General features: G+C 42.0%; 1 protein-coding gene across 1 annotated transcript in view; it reads left to right on the top strand.

The window, feature by feature from the left end:
* LOC111871465 (methyl farnesoate epoxidase) overlaps nucleotides 1–11,955 on the top strand; it is a 16,379-nt gene extending 4,424 nt beyond the window's left edge. Inside the window, exons 2-9 of the mRNA XM_023864612.2 lie at nucleotides 2,899–3,032; nucleotides 3,685–3,924; nucleotides 5,519–5,676; nucleotides 7,279–7,521; nucleotides 8,558–8,672; nucleotides 10,047–10,227; nucleotides 10,627–10,744; nucleotides 11,008–11,955. Of these exons, the coding sequence (XP_023720380.1) occupies nucleotides 2,948–3,032; nucleotides 3,685–3,924; nucleotides 5,519–5,676; nucleotides 7,279–7,521; nucleotides 8,558–8,672; nucleotides 10,047–10,227; nucleotides 10,627–10,744; nucleotides 11,008–11,328 (1,461 nt within the window). The 5' untranslated portion in view covers nucleotides 2,899–2,947 and the 3' untranslated portion in view covers nucleotides 11,329–11,955. The remainder of the gene's footprint in view (nucleotides 1–2,898; nucleotides 3,033–3,684; nucleotides 3,925–5,518; nucleotides 5,677–7,278; nucleotides 7,522–8,557; nucleotides 8,673–10,046; nucleotides 10,228–10,626; nucleotides 10,745–11,007) is intronic.
* Nucleotides 11,956–20,203: the final 8,248 nt, after the last annotated feature.

Below are 20,203 nucleotides of genomic sequence, written 5' to 3'. Positions count from 1 at the left end.
ATACCGGAGCCACTGCATGGCTCAAGCCATTTTCGCACCTTCATTTCAACCTCGTCATCAGCGAAACGTCTGCCACGTTTCTCGGCCCATTTATGAACCGCTTGACGCGACAGACACATCCCACCGCAAACAGAAAACATATCTTTATGAATATCCTTTGCATTGAGTCCTTTTGCCCCCGCAGAAAAACGCACACCAGAACTCTGCTCCTCGGTANGAGCGGATGTGAAATAAAATTCGCTATATAAAATACATCGTGAAGTTATTTGTCGCGATATACGCAAGATACGTCACAATATCTTTATGAATATCCTTTGCATTGAGTCCTTTTGCCCCCGCAGAAAAACGCACACCAGAACTCTGCTCCTCGGTAGTACATACTCAAGCACGGTCGCCATTTTGATTACTGAAACCATATGCGCATGCGCGTCTGCTACCTACACTGCCATGAAGCTGGAGTGTGCTGCTACATAGTGATAAAGAAAACCTGTTACTTCCATTACCGCTGTTTTACTTCGTTTTGTGACATATTTACTGACTCTCACTCATATTTAGAGTTCGGAAGGTACCCGATTGAGTCCCGGACTGGATACCGAGTATTGTGGTTGGGCTTTTAATAGTTCTCCTCAGTCATTCAGGCGAATATCGGAATAGTACTTTGAAAGAGGCCACGTTCGCTCTCCGTCTTCGCCAAATACGATCGTTCTTTTGTATCATTCGATGCCAAAAACTGCTATATCTGATACAGTGTCGTTAATCCATCCACGAAAACTTCAGCTATGACAGACGGTTTCCGTGCTTAGAAACTAAGTCGAGACCATCCGAACAGAAAGCTTTAGTTCATACCACCCACCCGTCAGATTCCGTGAGAGAAATAGTCCTTTTTCGTAAATAAGTTTAATGAGATCACTTAAGTTAAAGTAATTCAAAATTCCAGAATGCGATAAGAGTCGTGTATTTACCCTGCATCGTCAGTGTGCCATGGCAACTTGTAAGTTTGCGAAGTATTGCGTCAGGTACGTATAAGTTTCATCATCATCTGCATGTTTTGAGATTTGGGACAAGAGCTGAGCCTACTGCGCAGTAAACCGACCTACGCGTTAATAATGATGAAAAGGTGTATCTAATTAATTGGTATTAGCAAAATCCATCAATTCATCTGTCTGTCTGTATATGGATTTGTTGGTTCTTGACCGTTTTTCAGTTTCTTAATCCTATACACAGTCGGTAGGACTCCTTGGACGGGGGATCAGCCCTCGCAAGGCCTCTACCTAAACACAGGACAATACAAACAGGATAAACGCACACGGATATTCATGCCTTGAGTGGGATTTGAAACAAAGATCCCAGCGTTCGAACGAGCGAAGACAGTTCATGCCTTAGACCGCACGGCCAATCTGATCGGTGATATTAGGAAAATATCCTTTAAATTTCGACGGTAAACACTATGTATTTATAGCTTAAGAGTTTTCTAAACTTATGAAAACAGAGTTTATTGTTGAGTTGTTTTGGGCAGCTGTGCCCAATAGATTTACTTAGAACTCAAAATTGTTTTACCGTTACAGAAAATTGGAATTAAAGTAAAAATCTGAATGGGCCCCTAATTCTGCACTTTCTTTTCATTGTCGGAATAAGTACATATACATTTTGTGGGCACATTTTTAAGAAAATTGCGCCTAGTATCGATGCAACCGTTTCTTCATCACTCACACGAGAGAGGGATGAAGTATATTATTTGTTCCCTTCATTTGTCTCCCTGAATAAATTTAGAAAAAAGATCTTTCGCTGGGGAGGTCTAACATTTGAAACAGGTGCAGAATCAATGCCGGACACACAATTCTGTACATGCTTATTTTGGAATATTTTCGAGAAATGTTAGAATTCTTCAAATTTGTTACCATTTTTGTATAGGACGAATAATAGAGCTGCTAGAAATCTAGAAAGATAATAGGTGATTCCTTATGTCCCAATAATAGTATACTACATTATACGTCATATTTTTAAGCGTTCTGACAATCCCTGTTGGTGTTTGGAACATATTTGTTAAATCATTCTCTTGAAACATTTTCTCAGACAGATTTATGGCTGAGTTGTATTGTTACTTATCAACTCAACTCCGCGGTATTTAGTCCGCAAGCGAATTATACCGGTCGAGCGACCGCCGCTTGTCGGAGAAGTTAGTGCCAATTTTTGCGGATAGAGAGTGTCGCGTGGTCAGCGCGAGGGGTCCCCAACAGCCGTTAAACTCGATTTTCTAGACCGCAAACACAAATTTTGAATTATAGTAAAGAACTCCTGCGTGGAAGTCGTCATTTCTTCTTTTTTGCAATTTGCATCTCCCGTTCTACTTTATCTTTCTGCGCCTGGTCCTTCCAGAACGCATCTTTATACTTTAATTGGTTATTAGTGAAGCTTTTTATTAGTTGCCCATTTTGAAGTTGAGGGACGACAAAGGCGTAGGTGGGTGGACAATAATAAAATGGAACTTAGATAGATAGGATGGGATGATATTGATTCGATTGATCTGGCTTAGGATAGGGACCAGTGGAGGGCTCTTGTGAACACGGAAATGAACCTTCGGGTTCCATAAAATGCTGGGAAATTCTTGAGTAGCTGCAGAATTGGCAGCTCCTCCAGAAGGGCTCAGCTCCAAGAGTACGTAAGTAAGTGTTTAATAGCAGAGATAAGCAGTGTCATGCTGTGTCATGTCGACAAGTTTGACGTGTAAACACACGGCATATGTGCAGGACGGTTTAGTCACATTAGCACTTTCATACATGCCCACTGCTGTCTGGATTGGCCGATCAATTTCTGCAGAACAAACACGAAAAGGACAGGTTTCTCGTCCCGGTAGGCAGATTTTTGGCGTGTCCAAGTGAACATTCGCATCTTTTACAGACAAACGATTGTGCGAACTCTTTCGACGAGCTGAAAACGAGACTCTGCAATGGTTCTGCACATGGCAGTGGCTGTGTTAGTAATACTGTTCCTGTACTACTGGATGAGTGCCAAACCGAGGAATTTTCCACCTGGTAAGATACACGGCATAGAAGAGAATTTCTGGAAATAATTGACAATTTTTTAGGGAAAAACATACTAATATATTCTTGCATGTTACACTAATAACGAGATAATATGGACAAACGTCTGCCTCCTTCCACATCCTTACCTTTTCACATCGAACGTCACACTAGAGTGAGCAATACTCTTGCCTCGTATTACGGAGGTCCTGAGTCGGGCTTCGACTCGGAGACCGATTATCCTGGGTGAATACTGCGTGGTTTTCGCGAATTTGGCCATGAAGATAAAACAAAACAAAAAAGAACAAACTCCGTGGCCTGTAGTCCGGAAGCGGACTATACGGACCGAGCGACCGCTACTTGTCGGCGAAGTTAGTGCCAACTTTAGCGGATAGAGGGTGTCGCATGGTCAGCGCAACGGATCCCCACGACCGTTAATCTCGGTTTTTAAACCGGAGCCGCTATTTCCTCGAAATAGCTCCTCAATTATCCTCATGAGGCTGAGTGGACCCCGTTCCAGACCCACTACTTAGAAATTCTGGTAGCGCCAGGGATCGAAGCAGGACCTCTGGATCTGTAGCCAGGAATTCTGACCACTAGACCACAGAGGTTATTTGTGATGAGGTAATACGGACGTAATATGAATCCTTCGTGGTTCCACCAGGACCTCCATGCGTCCCTGTGCTTGGCTCGCTTCCCTTCCTGCCTCGGAAGCATATCCACTTGACCATGTCCGGTAGCTGGATGGAAAAGTATGGACCCATCGTGGGTCTGATCGTGGGTTCGGCACCAGTAGTAGCCGTGGCTGGACCTCGCGAGGTGATGGATGTCTTGCGTAGGGACGAGTTCCAAGGCCGACCAGATGACGATCATATCCGTGAGAGGAACTTCAACAAACGACTTGGTGAGTTGATATTACGATGTGGGGTTTGGCTTGTACCTTCTTTGTTCCTTGATGTTAAGTCTCGGTGGGGTGTGGTTTCAATTTGTCAGATCAAAGAGGATGAGACTGGAAAGATATTGTCACGTGTTTGAGTGATGTAAGGTGCGGGTTTGGCTAGGTGAGTCGATATAGTGAATAGTCACAAGGCGGAACTGTGATTAGTTGTCATTCTTTCAGTCTTACTGTAACTGTAACACTTCGTGACTACGAACAATGATAACAATCTAAACGTTGCTGTAACTGCTCCACATAAACTAACGTCTTCAGCGTCTGCCTGCTGAGTTCCTCTTCTGACTTCTTCGGAATTCTTCTGACTACGGTTTCTGACTTTTCTTCTGACTTCTGTCGATTGTCTGAGTCTTATGTTGCAACCGACGGTCAGTCGGTCAGTCTATCTTGGAATAAAGCACCCATCTGGGACTTAAGACCAGATTTATGTTACTGTCAGACAGTTGCGTGTTTGTTGATGTGGGGAGCCCTCTCTGACGAGAGGCCGAGTCTGTCGTTTACAGTTGCTACTGATCCTCGACAGCGCAGTCATTCTCGGGTTCGAGTCCCGTGGGACTCGCGGTCGTATTTTACTCTCTCAGATTCGAGTCTTCCCTTTTTGTCGCCTCCTACGACTCGCAGGGCGACGGTGGAGGTATTCGACCCCGCCTCCACACGGGATTTCTGTCGACTCTCACGGTTCATTCCTGGTTATAGGTGGCCTCGAAGGGTGTCACTAAACCCGTTTTGTAGCTATGGACGCCTATTCTTGACGCTTGGAAATGTGTTCACCTATTCGTTTCCTAAAAGCAGCTCAGTCTGTCACAATATGTAGCACGTATGGGGGAGAGGACATTGTACAAAATCTGTAGTGAGAAGCTTCTTGAATACATTGGGGGTAAACGGGAGGACGTTAAAATAATTTTTCTTACATATCTTGTACTCTTCGGCAAATATAATTAGAATGATCAAGTAACGGAGGATGATAGTGGCAGGGCGTGTAGTACGCATGAGGGAGAAGGGTTTTCGTGGGAAATCCAGAAGGAAATAGTCTGATAGAAAGATCTAGATGGAGGCGGAATGTTACTATTGTAATGGACCCTCAAAGAAGTAGTATATGATGGTTTCATATTCATCTGGTTTAGGATAGGGATCAGTGGAGCGCTCTTGTGAACACAGTGATGAACCTTTGTGTTGGGAAGTTTTTGAGTAGACGAGAGACTGTTGGCTTCTCAAGAATAACTCGGTTCCACGGAGTCTCTTTAGTTAGGTAGGACGTGTAGGTATGTATGTATGTATGTATATATGTATGAACTAAGATCCATGTGCTGCAGGATGTCAGATGGCGGGCTTTAGTGAAAACCTGGCTATTTCGTGATCAGCGTATGAGAAAAATCTGTATTCCATGGAGACATTTATACCTCCAAGTGTGAGGCAGCGACATTGCAGTTGATTTTCTTAAAATTGATTTTGAGGAGTATTGATCTTGTACCTCAGTGAGAGCCATACAAATGCACGCTAAGTCAGTCTGAACTAGACAAAACACTCACAACGAATTATTGTTCAGGTCTTCTTTTCACCGATGGACCTCTTTGGATTGAACACCGTCGATTCACAATTAGGCATCTGAAAGATTTTGGTTTTGGCAAGTGGAGTGCTGAAGCAGTAATTCTTGAAGAAACAGAAGAGTTGGTGAAAGAAATAAAGGAGAAGAAGGTTGTTCAGGTTAGTCACTGATTTATCTTTCAGCTACTGCTGAGATTAAATCATTCTAGTCACATAATTTAAGAATCTGAAAGAGCAGAATGACAATTCCTCCCTACACAACTTGAACCAAGATAAACACATTACAATATTTTGGGTTTGTAGGACATGACACTGTAGTCTGACATATGGTTACCATCGTTTCTGAGTAACCCATGTCTCTGTGTTTACCCTATTTTACTGTAAGGATGGAGGTAGAAAATTGCGCATACTAGACTGCAAAGTATCATGACCCAGAAGAACATGATACTAAGTATTAACAGAAGGAATCCTCGTACGTCAAACCTTGCAAAACACGCAAAAATTCAAATTTCGAAGATTTCGACATTTGAAACCATTTTCAGATCTGTCAAATTTTTAACATTCCAAAGAAATTTAGACGGTGCCTGGAGTTTGTAAATTTTACAAAATTTCGAAGCCGAATTTCGTGCGTACTAATTTCTCTAATGTTCCCATCATACCATAAAGTAACCTATATCTGTCTCCATCAACCGGTGTACATGTAGGTTGGTACTCACTGGTCTCATGCACCAACCTAACGTAACATAACCCAACTCGGTCAGGTCACGCGGTGTCTGAATGCGCAGAAGAATGCGCAGGCGGGTGAGCGGTGTTCTGATGGCCCGTCTGAGTTAACGATATTGTGGCTGCCACCACTAGAGTCTGTGCGAAGACTATGTTGTTAATTCTGAGTTTAGGAAACCGGAAATGACGGCTTTGGACTGGCCTTCATTGGCATCCCTTAACGTGTTTCCTGGAAATCAGTCAAAAGGCTTCAAACATTTGTGCTTTAGATTTGAACAAATTTCTGACAAGGGGCCAGTTTGGATTCGATATTCTAAATCCTAATTTCATCGAGCTGTTAGGCACATATTCCGGTCTAGAAAAACGAGATTAACGGCCGTGGGAATCCGTTGCGCTGACCACGTGACACCCTCTATCCGCAAAAGATGGCACTAACTTCGCCGACAAGCGGCGGTCGCTCGGTCGCTATAGTTCGCTTGCGGACTACAGGCCACAGAGTTAGACACATATGAATCCATATGTGGACTGGGTTCCCCATGACTCTTATGTCTAGTTCTGGGCAGAATAAGGGAATGTAATGAATGGGGTCTGCTTTTGTTGGCGACTCCAAACTTGCATATCCGTTGAAAAGTCCCGGATTTCCTGACTAGCTGTGTGAATGTTAGTTTCACAGAAAGATCTCTGTCCCACGAAGTGAATGATTACTTATATCCTCACCATAAACACGTATATCTTTAAGAGAAGGTCTCCGAAGTTAACTGGAAATGAGAATGCTTTGGCTCCAGAGTCACTGCGGCTATCCACCGAATTCGAACCCTGTTTGTCGAAGTGATATCCAGTCACTTCAGCCCTTGGTTTAGGATGCTGGAGTCTCTATTGTACAAAATGTGAATACCCTGTTTTAGGATGGTAGGCTCATCAGCCTAGCAAGATTAAACACCTTGATCGCGGTTACTGGACTGTATAGTGTTCCAACAGCAGACGTCCCGTTTAATTCACTCAACTCTTCACTGTTCTACAATAATAATTTCCTTTTAGGTTTCTGGACTATTTAATGTTGCAACAATAAACGTTTTATGGTCGATGATTGCCGGCACCAGGTATGCACACGACGATTCTGATTTCAAATTATTACTCCATAAGCTGGAGTTCTTGTTCCGGTCGGGTTCAGCTTCCCGAAATTTGGCAGACATTTTTCCAGTGCTGAAGAAAATTGCTCCAGGACTGTGCGGGCACCAGAAAATAATGGAGTCATTCAACGAACTGAAGAATTTCTTCAGGGTAAGTTCTACAACAACATACTAGAGGAAATGTGATATAAAGGTAAAATAATTATTTTTGGTATAAACCTTGTGGGATATAACGCCGTGTAGTCCGTTAAAAGTCAACCGACGTTTCGGAGAAACATAAGTAGAGCTCTACTTGCCACCTGCTTTCACATTGGTTTCTTGTTCGGATTTTTCTTCGACCCTGAAGATTGGGGCGACTTGTTCTCTGAAACGTCGGTTGACTTTGAACCGACTACACGGTGTTATATTGCAGAATATAGGACTCTATATAACCACCGCTGTGAGGACCTGAGATCCTAAGTAATCCTAATATCATGATGGACTCATTCGAATACATGGTAATGAACGCTTGAATTTTATAGAGACAGTGGAGAATATCTTGAATAGCTGCTTTCCAAGAACGTCTTTGTTACATGAAGTCAAAGTGAATAGAGTTCCATCTTCTGTGGAAATCCTCCAGCAAATTGAGCCCCGAGTCCTGATTCGCCTGTGAACTTGAACATCGCGAATAGCAATTGATCGGGTTTCGTGATACTAATCAAGGATATTAAGCCAATGCTTACTATTTCATCTTCATACGTTTTAAATGAAAACAGTACCAACATGCCGGAAGATCTGGCAGGTGGTGAAAATACTAATACCATTCGATTCACAGCAATTTTGACGTCCAGTGGCTGGCAATGCCTGTGTGGTAACAAATCTTGGAAGGAATATTAAGATTAGTTTAAATTAGTAAGTAGGGCCAGCAGACCGTACTGTTTACCAACATTGAAAATAATATGGGCATCAGGCTAATGTTTGGGGGTTCATGATGATAAATTATTAATCAGCGTAACTTTAAAATATTCTGATGATTTATTGTGCGCAGGTGACGGTGGTTGTTAATAATATTGAAGTCACTGATGTATCAACATGTGGTGTACCATCTTGTCGGTATTTCCGTCAGTACTAACGCATCTACTGCAATAGCCAGTTAACAGAGTGTACAGTCATAGTACGAGTTCAGGATCGTTTGTTTGCTCCCACAGAAGACGATTCACGAACACAAGCTGATGTTGGAAGAAAATAATCCAAGAGATTTCATGGACATTTTCCTGCTGCAGATGGAAGCTGAAAATGTTGGCGAACATTCCACCTTCACAGGTATATTCTTCCAAATACTGAACTTATCCTGCACAATATGCCTAAGGGAACTAATTAGCTTCACACGGTAGATCTTAGAAAGCTAAAAGTCACTCAGCTTATCAGTATATTTGTTAGGCTTAACGGACCCGATGGTTGATCGTTGTTCACGAAAGCCAACAGCTGGGCCATATTCTGATCCAGATGAATCCATTCCACACTGCTATATTACACTTTTAACATCACCATTAATAGCATCCTCCCATCTACACCTAGGTCTCCCAAGTCGGATCTTCCTCTGAGGTTTCCTAAGATTTCTTGTATCTCATACTTGCTACATAACTCCAGCTTTGATTTTATAATAGTCTGTAGTACAGTCTTATATTCTGTTGGGGCGTGAACATTCAGAACGATTACTGTATCACACCAGCGACCTCGTAGTATTATGTACGACATCGTATCAGTAGCGAACTCTTGTCACCAAAATGCAGGGCAAAATCATGACATAACAATAGAAAACAGATGTTTTGAAAATGTGGCACAGTTCACATATTTGAGAACGGCGATAACAAATCAAAACTTGATTCAGGGTAAAATTAAGAGGAGATTGAACTCTGGTAATGCTTGCTACCATTCAGTGTAGAACCTTTTGTCTTCTCATCTGCTGCCCAGAAACTTAAAAAATAGAATATACAAGACAATAATTTTGCCTGTGGTTCTGTATGGGTGTGAAATTTGGTCTCTGACATTAAAGGAGGAACGTAGACTTAGAGTGTTTGAGAATATTTGGACCGAAGAGGGCTGAAGTGACAGGAGGTTGGAGAAAACTGCACAATGAGGAGCTTCATAACTTGTACTCTTCTCCAAGTATAATTAGAATAAGCAAGTCAAGAAGGATTAGGCAGGCAGGGCATGTAGCACGAATGGGGGAGAGTAGGAATGCATATAGGATATTGGTGGGAAAGCCAGATCGAAAGAGACCATTGGGAAGACCAAGGAATAGGTGGGTGGACAATATTAAAACGGATCTTAGAGAGAGAGGATGGGATGATATGGATTGAATTGAACTGGCTCAGGATAGGGACACGTGTATAGCTCTTGTGAATACGTTAATGAACCGTAGGGTTCCATAAAATGCTTGGAAGCTCTTGAGTAGCTGCACAATTGGTGGCTTCTCAAGGAGGGCTCAGTTCCATGAGTGAATGAGTACAGTCCTGTCAAATTATATGGTTCATGAAATATTTACATTTATTTTCAGTTATATCGATTTCTCGGGATTTATGAAATATGATAACAATCTTCTGCAGCACCCCAGATTATTCAGTCTCAAGTCTCTCCCCTTTGTACTGGCTTAAAAGCTCAGATCCCTACTTTCAAATCTTGTTGGTTGCACAGAAGAGGGACTCATAATCCTTTGCCTGGACCTGTTTTCTGCTGGAGCGGAGTCGGTGGCAAATTCCCTGGGTTTCTGTCTACTTTACATGGTGCTGCATCCAAGGGTACAAGAAGCTGTCCAGAAAGAATTGGACACGGTTATTGGACGCAGCAGAAGGCCATCGTCAGAGGACAGAGTCAGGTAGCAATGTGTACTACATTAAATACACGTAAATTTAATATTCGTATTATGAAGTGTAATGAAAAATCTAAAAACTTTCTTGTTATTGGAAATCTGGAGTTGTGGCAGAATCCATACAGCCCACATTCCTATTGCACAGATATGTATTCCAATAGATCTACATTACTCTGTTTGTACTGTCATTTTTATTTGTATGTGTGTGTGTGTGTGTGTGTTGCTGCTGCCATGAATCTTGTTACCTCCGTAGCTGCTTATTTTGACATCCTCATTTTGGGGCCTGTCAAATGAGTCTTTACCCATGGCCATATAATTAATGTTGCCAACTTAGCATTGGTTCTGTTTCCAGATTTTGCTTAATGTCATGTTTTACAGTTTGATCTAACCCATGCAATGTTACAGGTTACCATATGTGGAAGCAACAATTGCTGAAATATCTCGAATCAATCCCATTGCTCCAATAACAGTGCCACATACAGCCATTAAAGACACTGAACTTGGTGGCTACAATATTAAAAAGGTACTCTATGATATTGCGTTACCAGTTATCTGTCTGGTGTACTAATAAAAGTATCCTTTAGAGGAATCTTATTCGAATATTTCCCATTATATGATAATCTACAGCTGACTACTAATATTACTTCACTTTTCAAGAATTACTTGAGTTGTGGTACAAGCTTAAATATTACATCAATGAACACTGGAAATTGGGTACATTTACTTTAATAACAATGCATTTCTTCTAGTTCTGTCACTTACACGCAGTTTTCAATATTTCCATAGAATACAACATTCATCGTGAGCATATGGGGTGTTCTGAACGATCGTGAGCACTGGGGTGATCCTGAAGCCTTCAGACCAGAGCGGTTCCTTGACGCAGATGGAAAGTTTTTTAAGGACGAGTGGTTGATTCAGTTTGGTGCTGGGAAGCGAGTGTGCCTCGGAGAAATTCTGGCAAGAAGTATATTGTTTCTTACCTTTTGTACTCTCATGCAGGAATTCAAGTTTACTATTCCTGAAGGAGACCCATGTCCCTCAACAGAGGCTCTTCCAGGTTTCACAACAGCGCCTGCACCTTTCAGGGTGGAGGTGACAGAACGGTAGTTTGTCACATTTCACTACGTTAATTGCTAAGGCAGGAAGTGCTTGATTTATACAGTGATATACATACTGTGGGAAATGCATGTGTTAGAGAGCATCAAGTGAGAAACGACAGAAAGATTATGGATGTTGGAGGAAGTAGATTTTGAAGCACTGTCCTGTCATTTGGCTGAACAGAGTGGAAACAACCACAGGAAACCTTACCATAAAAGCCAGGATTCTGGACATAATTTGACTGTTATTGCGATTTTAAAAATATGAAGCAGAGAGTTAACAGCTGAAGAGCATGTGAAATCTGGAGCTCCAGTGAATGACTATTGTATTGGCATCACAAATAGAACAAAATAAGCAAGTTAAATATATCCCCCATCATTTTGAAAAGTCAGTGTCTAAAATAAGTCTGAGAGGCAGTTGACTTACCAGGGTAAATGCTGAATATACACAACTGCACATTCTGCCTTTTATTTTCCATCTGCTGAATGGAGCACTTAACACACCAACTGTGTTCATTAAACGTGACAGATTAATACAAATGTGTTTAGGATTTAGAGTGCTGGATAGAACTGTGTATGAAAACTAAGCAGGTGATAGCTATGTGCATAATAAATTGAACTTACACATTGTTGAAAAGCTTGAAATATTATTTTACAACATTAAGATTCCCTTGTGCAAAAAATATTATAACACATAATTTAAATATTAACTAAAATAATATTGTAAGATTTGAGGCTTTCACGGCGGTGACTATGAAGAAAGCAGTCTTCTGGGATTTGGCACCGTGTAGATGTGGTGTTAACCGACGTTTCGGAGGAACGTATCGCCTCCCTCTTCAGGGTAGAAGAAAAAATATAAGAAATCTGCAAGCGAAGAGACCGTGAGAACCGGTTTTACCGGTCTCTCACGGTCTCTTCGCTATTACAATAATAAAACCGTGATGACCAGTACTGAATTTACTGAAGGGGTGCTTGCAGGTGGTGTTGATTTGACAGATGTGGAGGGGAGAATACTGCTGTAGGATAAGGGGTAGAATCTACCAGGCTATCTAAAGTGGGTTAAACTCTGTCGAGACATCACTGAAGAACAACCTAAGGGTAGTTTGATGTGACTGACGTGCAGGGAACAGAATTTGCCTGAGGGGCTAAAGAATGCTCACGATGTTAAGAAATCAAGCCTAAGGTGGAATTTCGGAAAGTGCGTGTGATTATGCAGGTGAAACTTGCTTTCTGCTTATTATGGCAATTGTACATATAAACAGATGTGCGTTTTTGTAACGGAATCTTTATAAAAGTTGGATAAGAACTTAATTTCATTGCCTTCTGTAACAAATGTTAATAAATTTGATTTGTTTCATTCTGGTCCGTCACACTAACTATTATGAAAGATAAAACAACTCCGTCCAGTGTGACTGTTGATGTTTTTACTACTTCAATTCTTCAAACCCTTAACATGTTTCGGTCCCTATAGATCATCATCAGAGGGACATCGATACACTTTGGAAACCACTATTACAGTGGGTGTTCTGAATGTCTTGTGTGCGAGTTATGCAGTTATAAATTCCTAAACCCTTTAGATCTTCCCTTATGTCATCTTTCCATCTAATCTTAGGTCGGTCCCTCTTTCTCATGGCGTGAGGCTTTTTTTCCCTTGGCACTACAACCCCAGTGGGCATAGGCCTACCTCCATGAACGTCTCCGTTCACTCCAGTTTTTCTAGATCTTACACATTCGGTAGGACTCCCTGGGTGGGTGATCAGTTCGTCGCAAGGCCTCTACCTGTAGACAAACAGAGAAAAACGCACACAAACATCCATGCTCTGAGTTGGATTCGAACCCACGATCCCGGCTTCCGAGCGAGCGAAGGCAGTACATGCCTTAGACCGCTCGGCTACCGTGACCGGCATGGCGTGAGGCTGCCAGTCATATATTCTTTTAACTGTTTCTTCCAGCCTCCATCCTTGAGATGTGTCCAAACCAACTTATTTTTAGGGCTTTGATGAAGTTAAATGTTCCTTCCTTTTATTAGATTATCTAGCACACGAATATTATCAGTGTGATAAATTCGCTAGCAACAAGCGTTGCTGCCTGCTGACATATGCTAGAGGGAAATGGACCAGTAAGCAGAGACTGGGAAGCTTTGAACTTCATGTTCCCCACCATCCATGGAACTTCTTTCTGTTACCTCAGTATAGATAGAACATATACTGCGCAGGTCGTGAAAGAACATTTTAAATTATTGGATATGAGATATCTGTAATAGCTGACTAAAGCGATTAAACAAATTTGTTCATTTTACTCCGGTTGTACCTCGTAAAATTACGCGTACTCTTTGCATTGCAAGTGCTAGCTTGAGGCGAGACGATTTTACGAGGTGGGGAGCAAAAATACATAACACACACACACACATTAACAGGGAATGAGCGTCACTTTTGTGTGGGAAGCGGGACTCTCTGGGAGAATAAAAAATATCTCACTATCAGAACTAAATATGTATATATTTGTTTTTAGTATTAGGCTTCTTTTTAGATTTCAGTTCATGAAATTTAGTGGTAAAAGTTCCGAGAAAAGAATATAGTTTCTAAAGCACTTCCTATTTTTGTTTTAATTTGTGTTTTATGAAATACAGTATTTTACAAGTACAATTTTATTTTATGTAAAAGTCCATTGATGAAATGGGTTACGTTGTATAAAACTTAAATTTCGAAAGCCAGAAAAATGCATCTTTTTTTTAATTAACTGCGTATTTACAATCTGCTCTCTTATTGTGGAGCATTGAGTAAATCTGTTCGTGAGTGGCATGAGTGGAGCATTCATCCTCTGATGAATCTCCTATCAGTCCTGTAGATGGTTGATATTGTTTGCCGTGTCTTCAGCGGTTTCGTGGAGGTCAGTAGGCCATTGCCGTTTTAGTCTCCTTGGCACCTTTGGCGGAGTATTCAGGGCCGCTATGAGTTTGTTGCTATGTCCATCTAGTCGTGCGCTGTATAGTCTCGACAGTCTGCGGATCTCGTCACTGACGAAAGGAGTTTGGAGGTCGTTGTGAAGAGATAGGTTGGACACATACCAGGGTGCATCTGCGACTGCTCGTAGGATTTTTGACTGTATTCTCTGTATGATACTGTATTCTCTGTATGATAAATGCATCATTTAAATTGCTTTCTATTTACGGTGGTGGAAGTCGCTGTTACAAGATTACTTCTATAAAATCAATTTTCAACAAATAGATTAAATTTTATTTATAAGTTCTTATACAATCGCTAACTGTTCTTGAAGACTTTGGGGCAGCAAGACGCAGTCACGCGCCTGTGACTACATAATTTTTAAGCCTTTATGATGTTATTTAGAAAATTCGAAGACCCCTCTTCTCGTGTTATACGTACGAGTATATCAGTCACGTAGTGTTTCCAATACGATACGTTTTAGCGTAGTTGGTTGAGGCACTGTGTTACAAGCCGGAAGGTCGCGGGTACGGTTCCGGATGAGATTGGATTTTTCAATTTGCCTAATCCGTCCATTCGCACTATGGCGCTGGGTCGACTAAGCCTCTAACAGAAAGGAGTACCGGAAATCTTCCTGGGAGTAAAGGCGTCCGGGGCGTAAGGCTGACAACTTCACATTCATCTGTGAGCCGATTGCGTAGAAAATATGGGAGCCTCGACGTCTCACAACCCTATGAGTCCCCACGCCCAGCTACAGGGATAGCTTTAGCTTACCTTTTATCATTACTCTCTTTAGCTTGTTTATGCTTGTTAAGCTACCGGAAGTTAATTTGCAAACGATTTAAGGACAACTCACCTTCACCTAGCGTCAGGGTTCAGTGTGCCGGATATTTACCTTAGCATCTCCAACACGCGGCAAAAACGTGGTGCTTCGTACATGGAACATCTTCATCTTCTGCCTTCAGATATACTTTATATGAAGGCAGAACTATATTCATTTTAAATTTAACTATTTGCTCTACCAGGAGACTAGCTATCCTTTGGATCCTTAGGCACTGGCAAGAACGAAAAAGTTGTACATCAATGGACTGAAGTTTGCGAATGTAGAACCTGAAAACGATGGGAGAAAAGTGCGCCTTGGGCACATTTGTAATGAGAGGGAAAAGGTAAACTCTTCAAGAGTTTCTAAATGCGTTGAGATTATACGTGTCTGATTGATTCCATCTGCTGCAGATACAAGTCTGTTCTGTTCAGAGTTAATCAGTAACAGGAATGCTATATATACTGTTCAAAGATAATGAACAGCAGAGATAAGCAAATCACGTAGACACAGATGATGCATCCTTTGTGTTGCGCTCACTGTGAGCCATAGTAAACACAGTAAAAAAGTAAGTAAAGATATCCCTGTAACAGGCCGTGGAGGCTCATGTGGTTGTGAGATGTTGAGGTTCCCACAGTTTCTAGAAAATCGGCTCACAGATGGAGGTAAGGTTGTCAGCCTTACACGCCGGCCGCCCTTTACCCCCCAGGAATAATCCTGGTACTCATTTCTGTTAGAGGCTGAGTCGACCCCAGGGGCATAGTGGGGCTGGAAGGATTAGGTCAATTGAAAAAAAAAAAAATTCCACCTCATCGGGACTCGAACCCGCGACATTCCGTCTTGTAGCATAGTGCCTCAACCAACTACGCTATCGAGTGATATTCATGACAAATTGAAATCGACAACTGGTGTGCTAACCAGTCACTGAAATATTGTAGTATCACATTCCACATATTGGAACAGATATATTCACCACGTTATAAATGTTGATGAATGTGTCTGAGAACGATAATTTAAATAAAGACACTTCTAAATTTTTCGTAACAAAGAAATTTCAGGAAGTGCGGTACGTATTCAGGCTTTGGGGAAAACACTTATGCTCCTTAGCCGTCTGAAAAACTACACAGAGGCAAATTCACGCCAAATAATCTTTTATCGTTGCTTAACTAACTGCCTGCATTGGGGTTCTTATTGACATAGAGACGGCTGCCCAACCAGACAAGAAGCTTATAGGGAACTCGTAGGCTCATTACCTGATCACAAGACCTAACGAAACTTGAAAAGTTGAAATGTAAACTTACTGCTTGCTTTTTAATTTTTTCTTTAATTCGCATGGGGAGGGGGTTGAAGTCCAGCTAGGTTCACTCGGCACGTCGGCCACTGATTGGCTTATGGTAACTGCCCCGGGTGATTATGATGATGGAGAATTTGGTGGAATGAAGATTGGCAGGGGAAACCGAAGTACTCTGAGCGAACCCGCCCCAGCGCCACTTTGTCCACCACAAATTCCACTTGACGAGACCCGGGTTCGAACCCGGGCCGCCGCCGTGGGAAGCCAGCGACTAACCGCTTGAGCTACTGATTACTTTCTGTAATTGTGCGTTCTTGGTAAAAGCTTTATCAAGTGAGCGCAAAATATGGAGGTAATGTTTGTCTGTCAGTCTGAATGTCTGAATCCCGAAACTCGTCAAGTGATTCGGAGAAAGCTGGTATTCGTGTGTATACACCAGAAGCTCCTAGGAGTGCATACAATTTTGGTTCATTTGTTGATAAACCACATTTTACATAAAACTCATCCTGACCTTATCAAAATTTCGTAAAAGGACTTATCGGACGTAAGAATTGCGCATGGCATAGAGATATATGTGTTGATAAGTAAGATCCCAACTTCTGTATGAAGGTGTCGGGAGATGGCAGAGCTGTTTTCTTATAATTGATATTTTTTTTTCATTGGCTCTAGCCCCTTTGGGCCCTGACCTCTGATTTTCAGTTTCATGATCATTTAACTATAAGTGATAATGACATACGCAAAGTATATTAAGGGAATGAGATCTGGTTCAAAAACGAGATATCTCGAATGTAAGGTAGACTGCACAGTGGTCTTCTGGGTTGTGACACCGTGTAGTCTCGCAGGTGGTGATCACCTACATCACTACACAACGCATAACCCAAGAGGCCACAGTCTAAACTTTCACAGCCGCGGAAAACTGCAGATCTCGGAGAAACTTAAGTACCAATTACCATGCAAGTACAAATCTAGCTGTCTATGAAACGACTCCAAGCCAAACGTTTTTTTTTGCCGTACTTCTGCATGTGAGGTCTTTAAAATGTAAATATTACAGTACTTCGTGTCCTCAAATAAAATTCTAATGTATATGCCTTAGCTGAAATTGGAAGAGAAAGGGAGGACCCCGTTATTGTAATAGAATTGCCGCAGCGGCGGGCTTGCAGCAGTGTCCCTCGGTCTTTCTACTGCGCAGTCTCTGTGCGGGTGCCTCACCTCACCCGAGTTCATAAATAATGGATGCTGGACTGCCACCCGAAGTACTGTTGGTCGTCATGTCCCTGCGGCGTAGCGATCCGCTATCCCTCCCTGCACCACTCAGCAGTTCAGTTGGCAGAAATGGGGCAGTGCACATGAGAAAATACTCGGAAAGTCTAATATCTGTCCCAGTTTATTTCATTTCTTGTCCTTCCCAGTAATCTGAATTGTTTGTCTGTTGGGAACTGTACCATCATAAAATCACGTAGAAATTTTTGCCCACACTTTCTAGTAGATCAGTATTTCACTTAAATATCATACAGAAACACACGTTGCTCTAAAGTATCCCGCACCATGACCTACCGCACTGCTTACTAACTGCAACTGAGAACAAATGGCTAATGGAGCTGATAACTCCTCTACGAAGCATCGTGTATATTCTTTGGAGTGGGCGTAACATAAATCCGCAACAAGGAGGTATTGTCTACATGCTCACATGTTTCATGTCTGAAAGCGCTGAAATATGCTGCGACTGAAGTTTGTAATAATATTTTAGATAGTGGCCTTCTTGGCTATGACATCGTGTAGTCTGCTAGACTGAAAGCTATTTTGTGTGTATGGGTATAATACAAAACCCGTGCTAAAAGTTAAATCTGTCCCTATAACAGGCCGTGGTGGACCATAGGGGTGTGAGAGTACGAGGCTCCCACATTTTCTAGACAATCGGCTCACATATGGCTGTAAGGTTGTCAGTCTTACGCGCCGGCTACCATTTACTCCCCAGGAATCTTTCAGGTATTCATTTCTGCCAGAGGCTGAGTTGCCCCAGGGCCATATTCCGGCTGGAAGGTATAGATAAATTAAAAAAAGATTCAATGATCTCGATAATCGAACCCGCGACCTTCTGGCCTGTAGCATAGTGTCTCAACCAACTACAATACCGCTTGCCCCCAATACTAACCCCGTACTATACGAAACTATCGAGCCAAATTTATATCTTCTCTTGGCCACTCATGTTGTGACAGGAAACGGAATTTATGTGGAAAGACCAAGTTCGATTTGAAAAATCTTCTGATTTGTATTTATTTAACAAAAGACAAGAAGAAATAAGTTCGATCGTTATTCAATGAGATCTCTGTAGCATAATCAGCTTTGAAACAAAAAAATATTACTGAAGTAAAAAAAAAATATGAGAACCTACATGAAGCAACACCGCGAAGAATATCCATGGAAAATATGTTTATTTGTCCGAATATTTCCGTTGAATAATCTTAAGTTTTGAAGAAAGCAGTCTTCTGGGCTTTGGCGCCGTGTATATGTGGTGTTAACCGACGTTTCGGAGGAACGTATCGCCCCCATCTTCAGGGTTGAAGAAAAAGTATAGGTAAATCTGCAAGCGACAACACCGTGAGACACGGTACCGTGTACCACATATACACGGCGCCAAAGCCCAGATTCTTCATAGTCACCGCCGTGAAAGCCTCAAATCTTACATCTTAAGTTTTGTTTGATATTTAATGAGATGACAGTTACTAATTTCTCTTGTAGTTGATCCGACTCTAATCTCTTTAAACAATTAACCTATCTAGCTTTCTTTCTGTGGAAAGTTTAAACTAAATCTATTACATGAACTGATCCAATACCCAAGTTTCGAGAACGGAAGTTAATCCTACTGCCGTCTCCGGTACCTGCATAAGGAACCAGATTTCCTTTTAGTGCATAATTTCGAATCAGCTCACATTAACCTAAAACAACGCTACAGGCACGCCGCCTGTGTCGTGTTCTGTGAACCAATTACGTAGTGAATGTCGGCATTGATGTAACATGATACGTCAAGGTAGGTCATGTCTCCTCGCGGCAGGCAAAGTTCCATGACGTTGCTGAAATATCATCCAAAGATTGGCTCCTGTTCCTTGACAGCTGCCAGTTAAGAAGGTTTTGATTAATGTGGCGTCGCATTGGAAGTGAATTTGTCACTCAAATGACCTCGCAGTATTTTTGGCTCTTGCGTCTGTCAGCCCACCCACTGACCTAGAACGTTAGTTTTCTTTCTGTTCCTTCTCTTTTTTTATTCCTTTTCGTCACAAATGCTGTGACGACTAGCGCAGCTAGATAGTGGCTGAGTCGTCAATCTCCTAGAGACATGGCAGCTTTAGATCATTAGTTAGGCCGACTTGTACCACTGAGCTTACTTGATCACCTGTCATCATCCCAGCTTTATGTAGCAGACAACACATGCATGCGCAGGGGGAGAGAGAGAATCGATTTAGGATTTGGCAGAGTTCTCATTCTGTACCACATATTCTGATTCTAAATTCTGTGGGAATTCGCAACTACTCTGGGCGGTATAAGTGCATTATACGCATCTCTCACTCATGCAACCGAGCCCATCTTGAGAAGCCGCCAATTGTGCAGCTACTCAAGAACTTCCCAGCATTTTATGGAACCCGCAGGTTCATTACCGTGTTCACAACAGCCCTTTACGTGTTCCTATTCTGAGTGAGATGAATCCAATCCATACCATCCCATCCTATCTCTTTAAGATCCATTTTAATATTATCCACCCACCCACGTCTTGCTCTTTCCAGTGGTTTCTTTCCTTCTGGCTTTCCCACCAATATGCTATATTCATTCCTCGTCT

The sequence above is a fragment of the Cryptotermes secundus genome, unplaced genomic scaffold (genome assembly GCF_002891405.2).
Source record: "Cryptotermes secundus unplaced genomic scaffold, Csec_1.0 scaffold465, whole genome shotgun sequence".
NCBI lineage: Eukaryota > Metazoa > Arthropoda > Insecta > Blattodea > Kalotermitidae > Cryptotermes > Cryptotermes secundus.
Note: the sequence above shows the minus strand (reverse complement) of the source record. Positions and strands in the feature narration are given on the sequence as shown.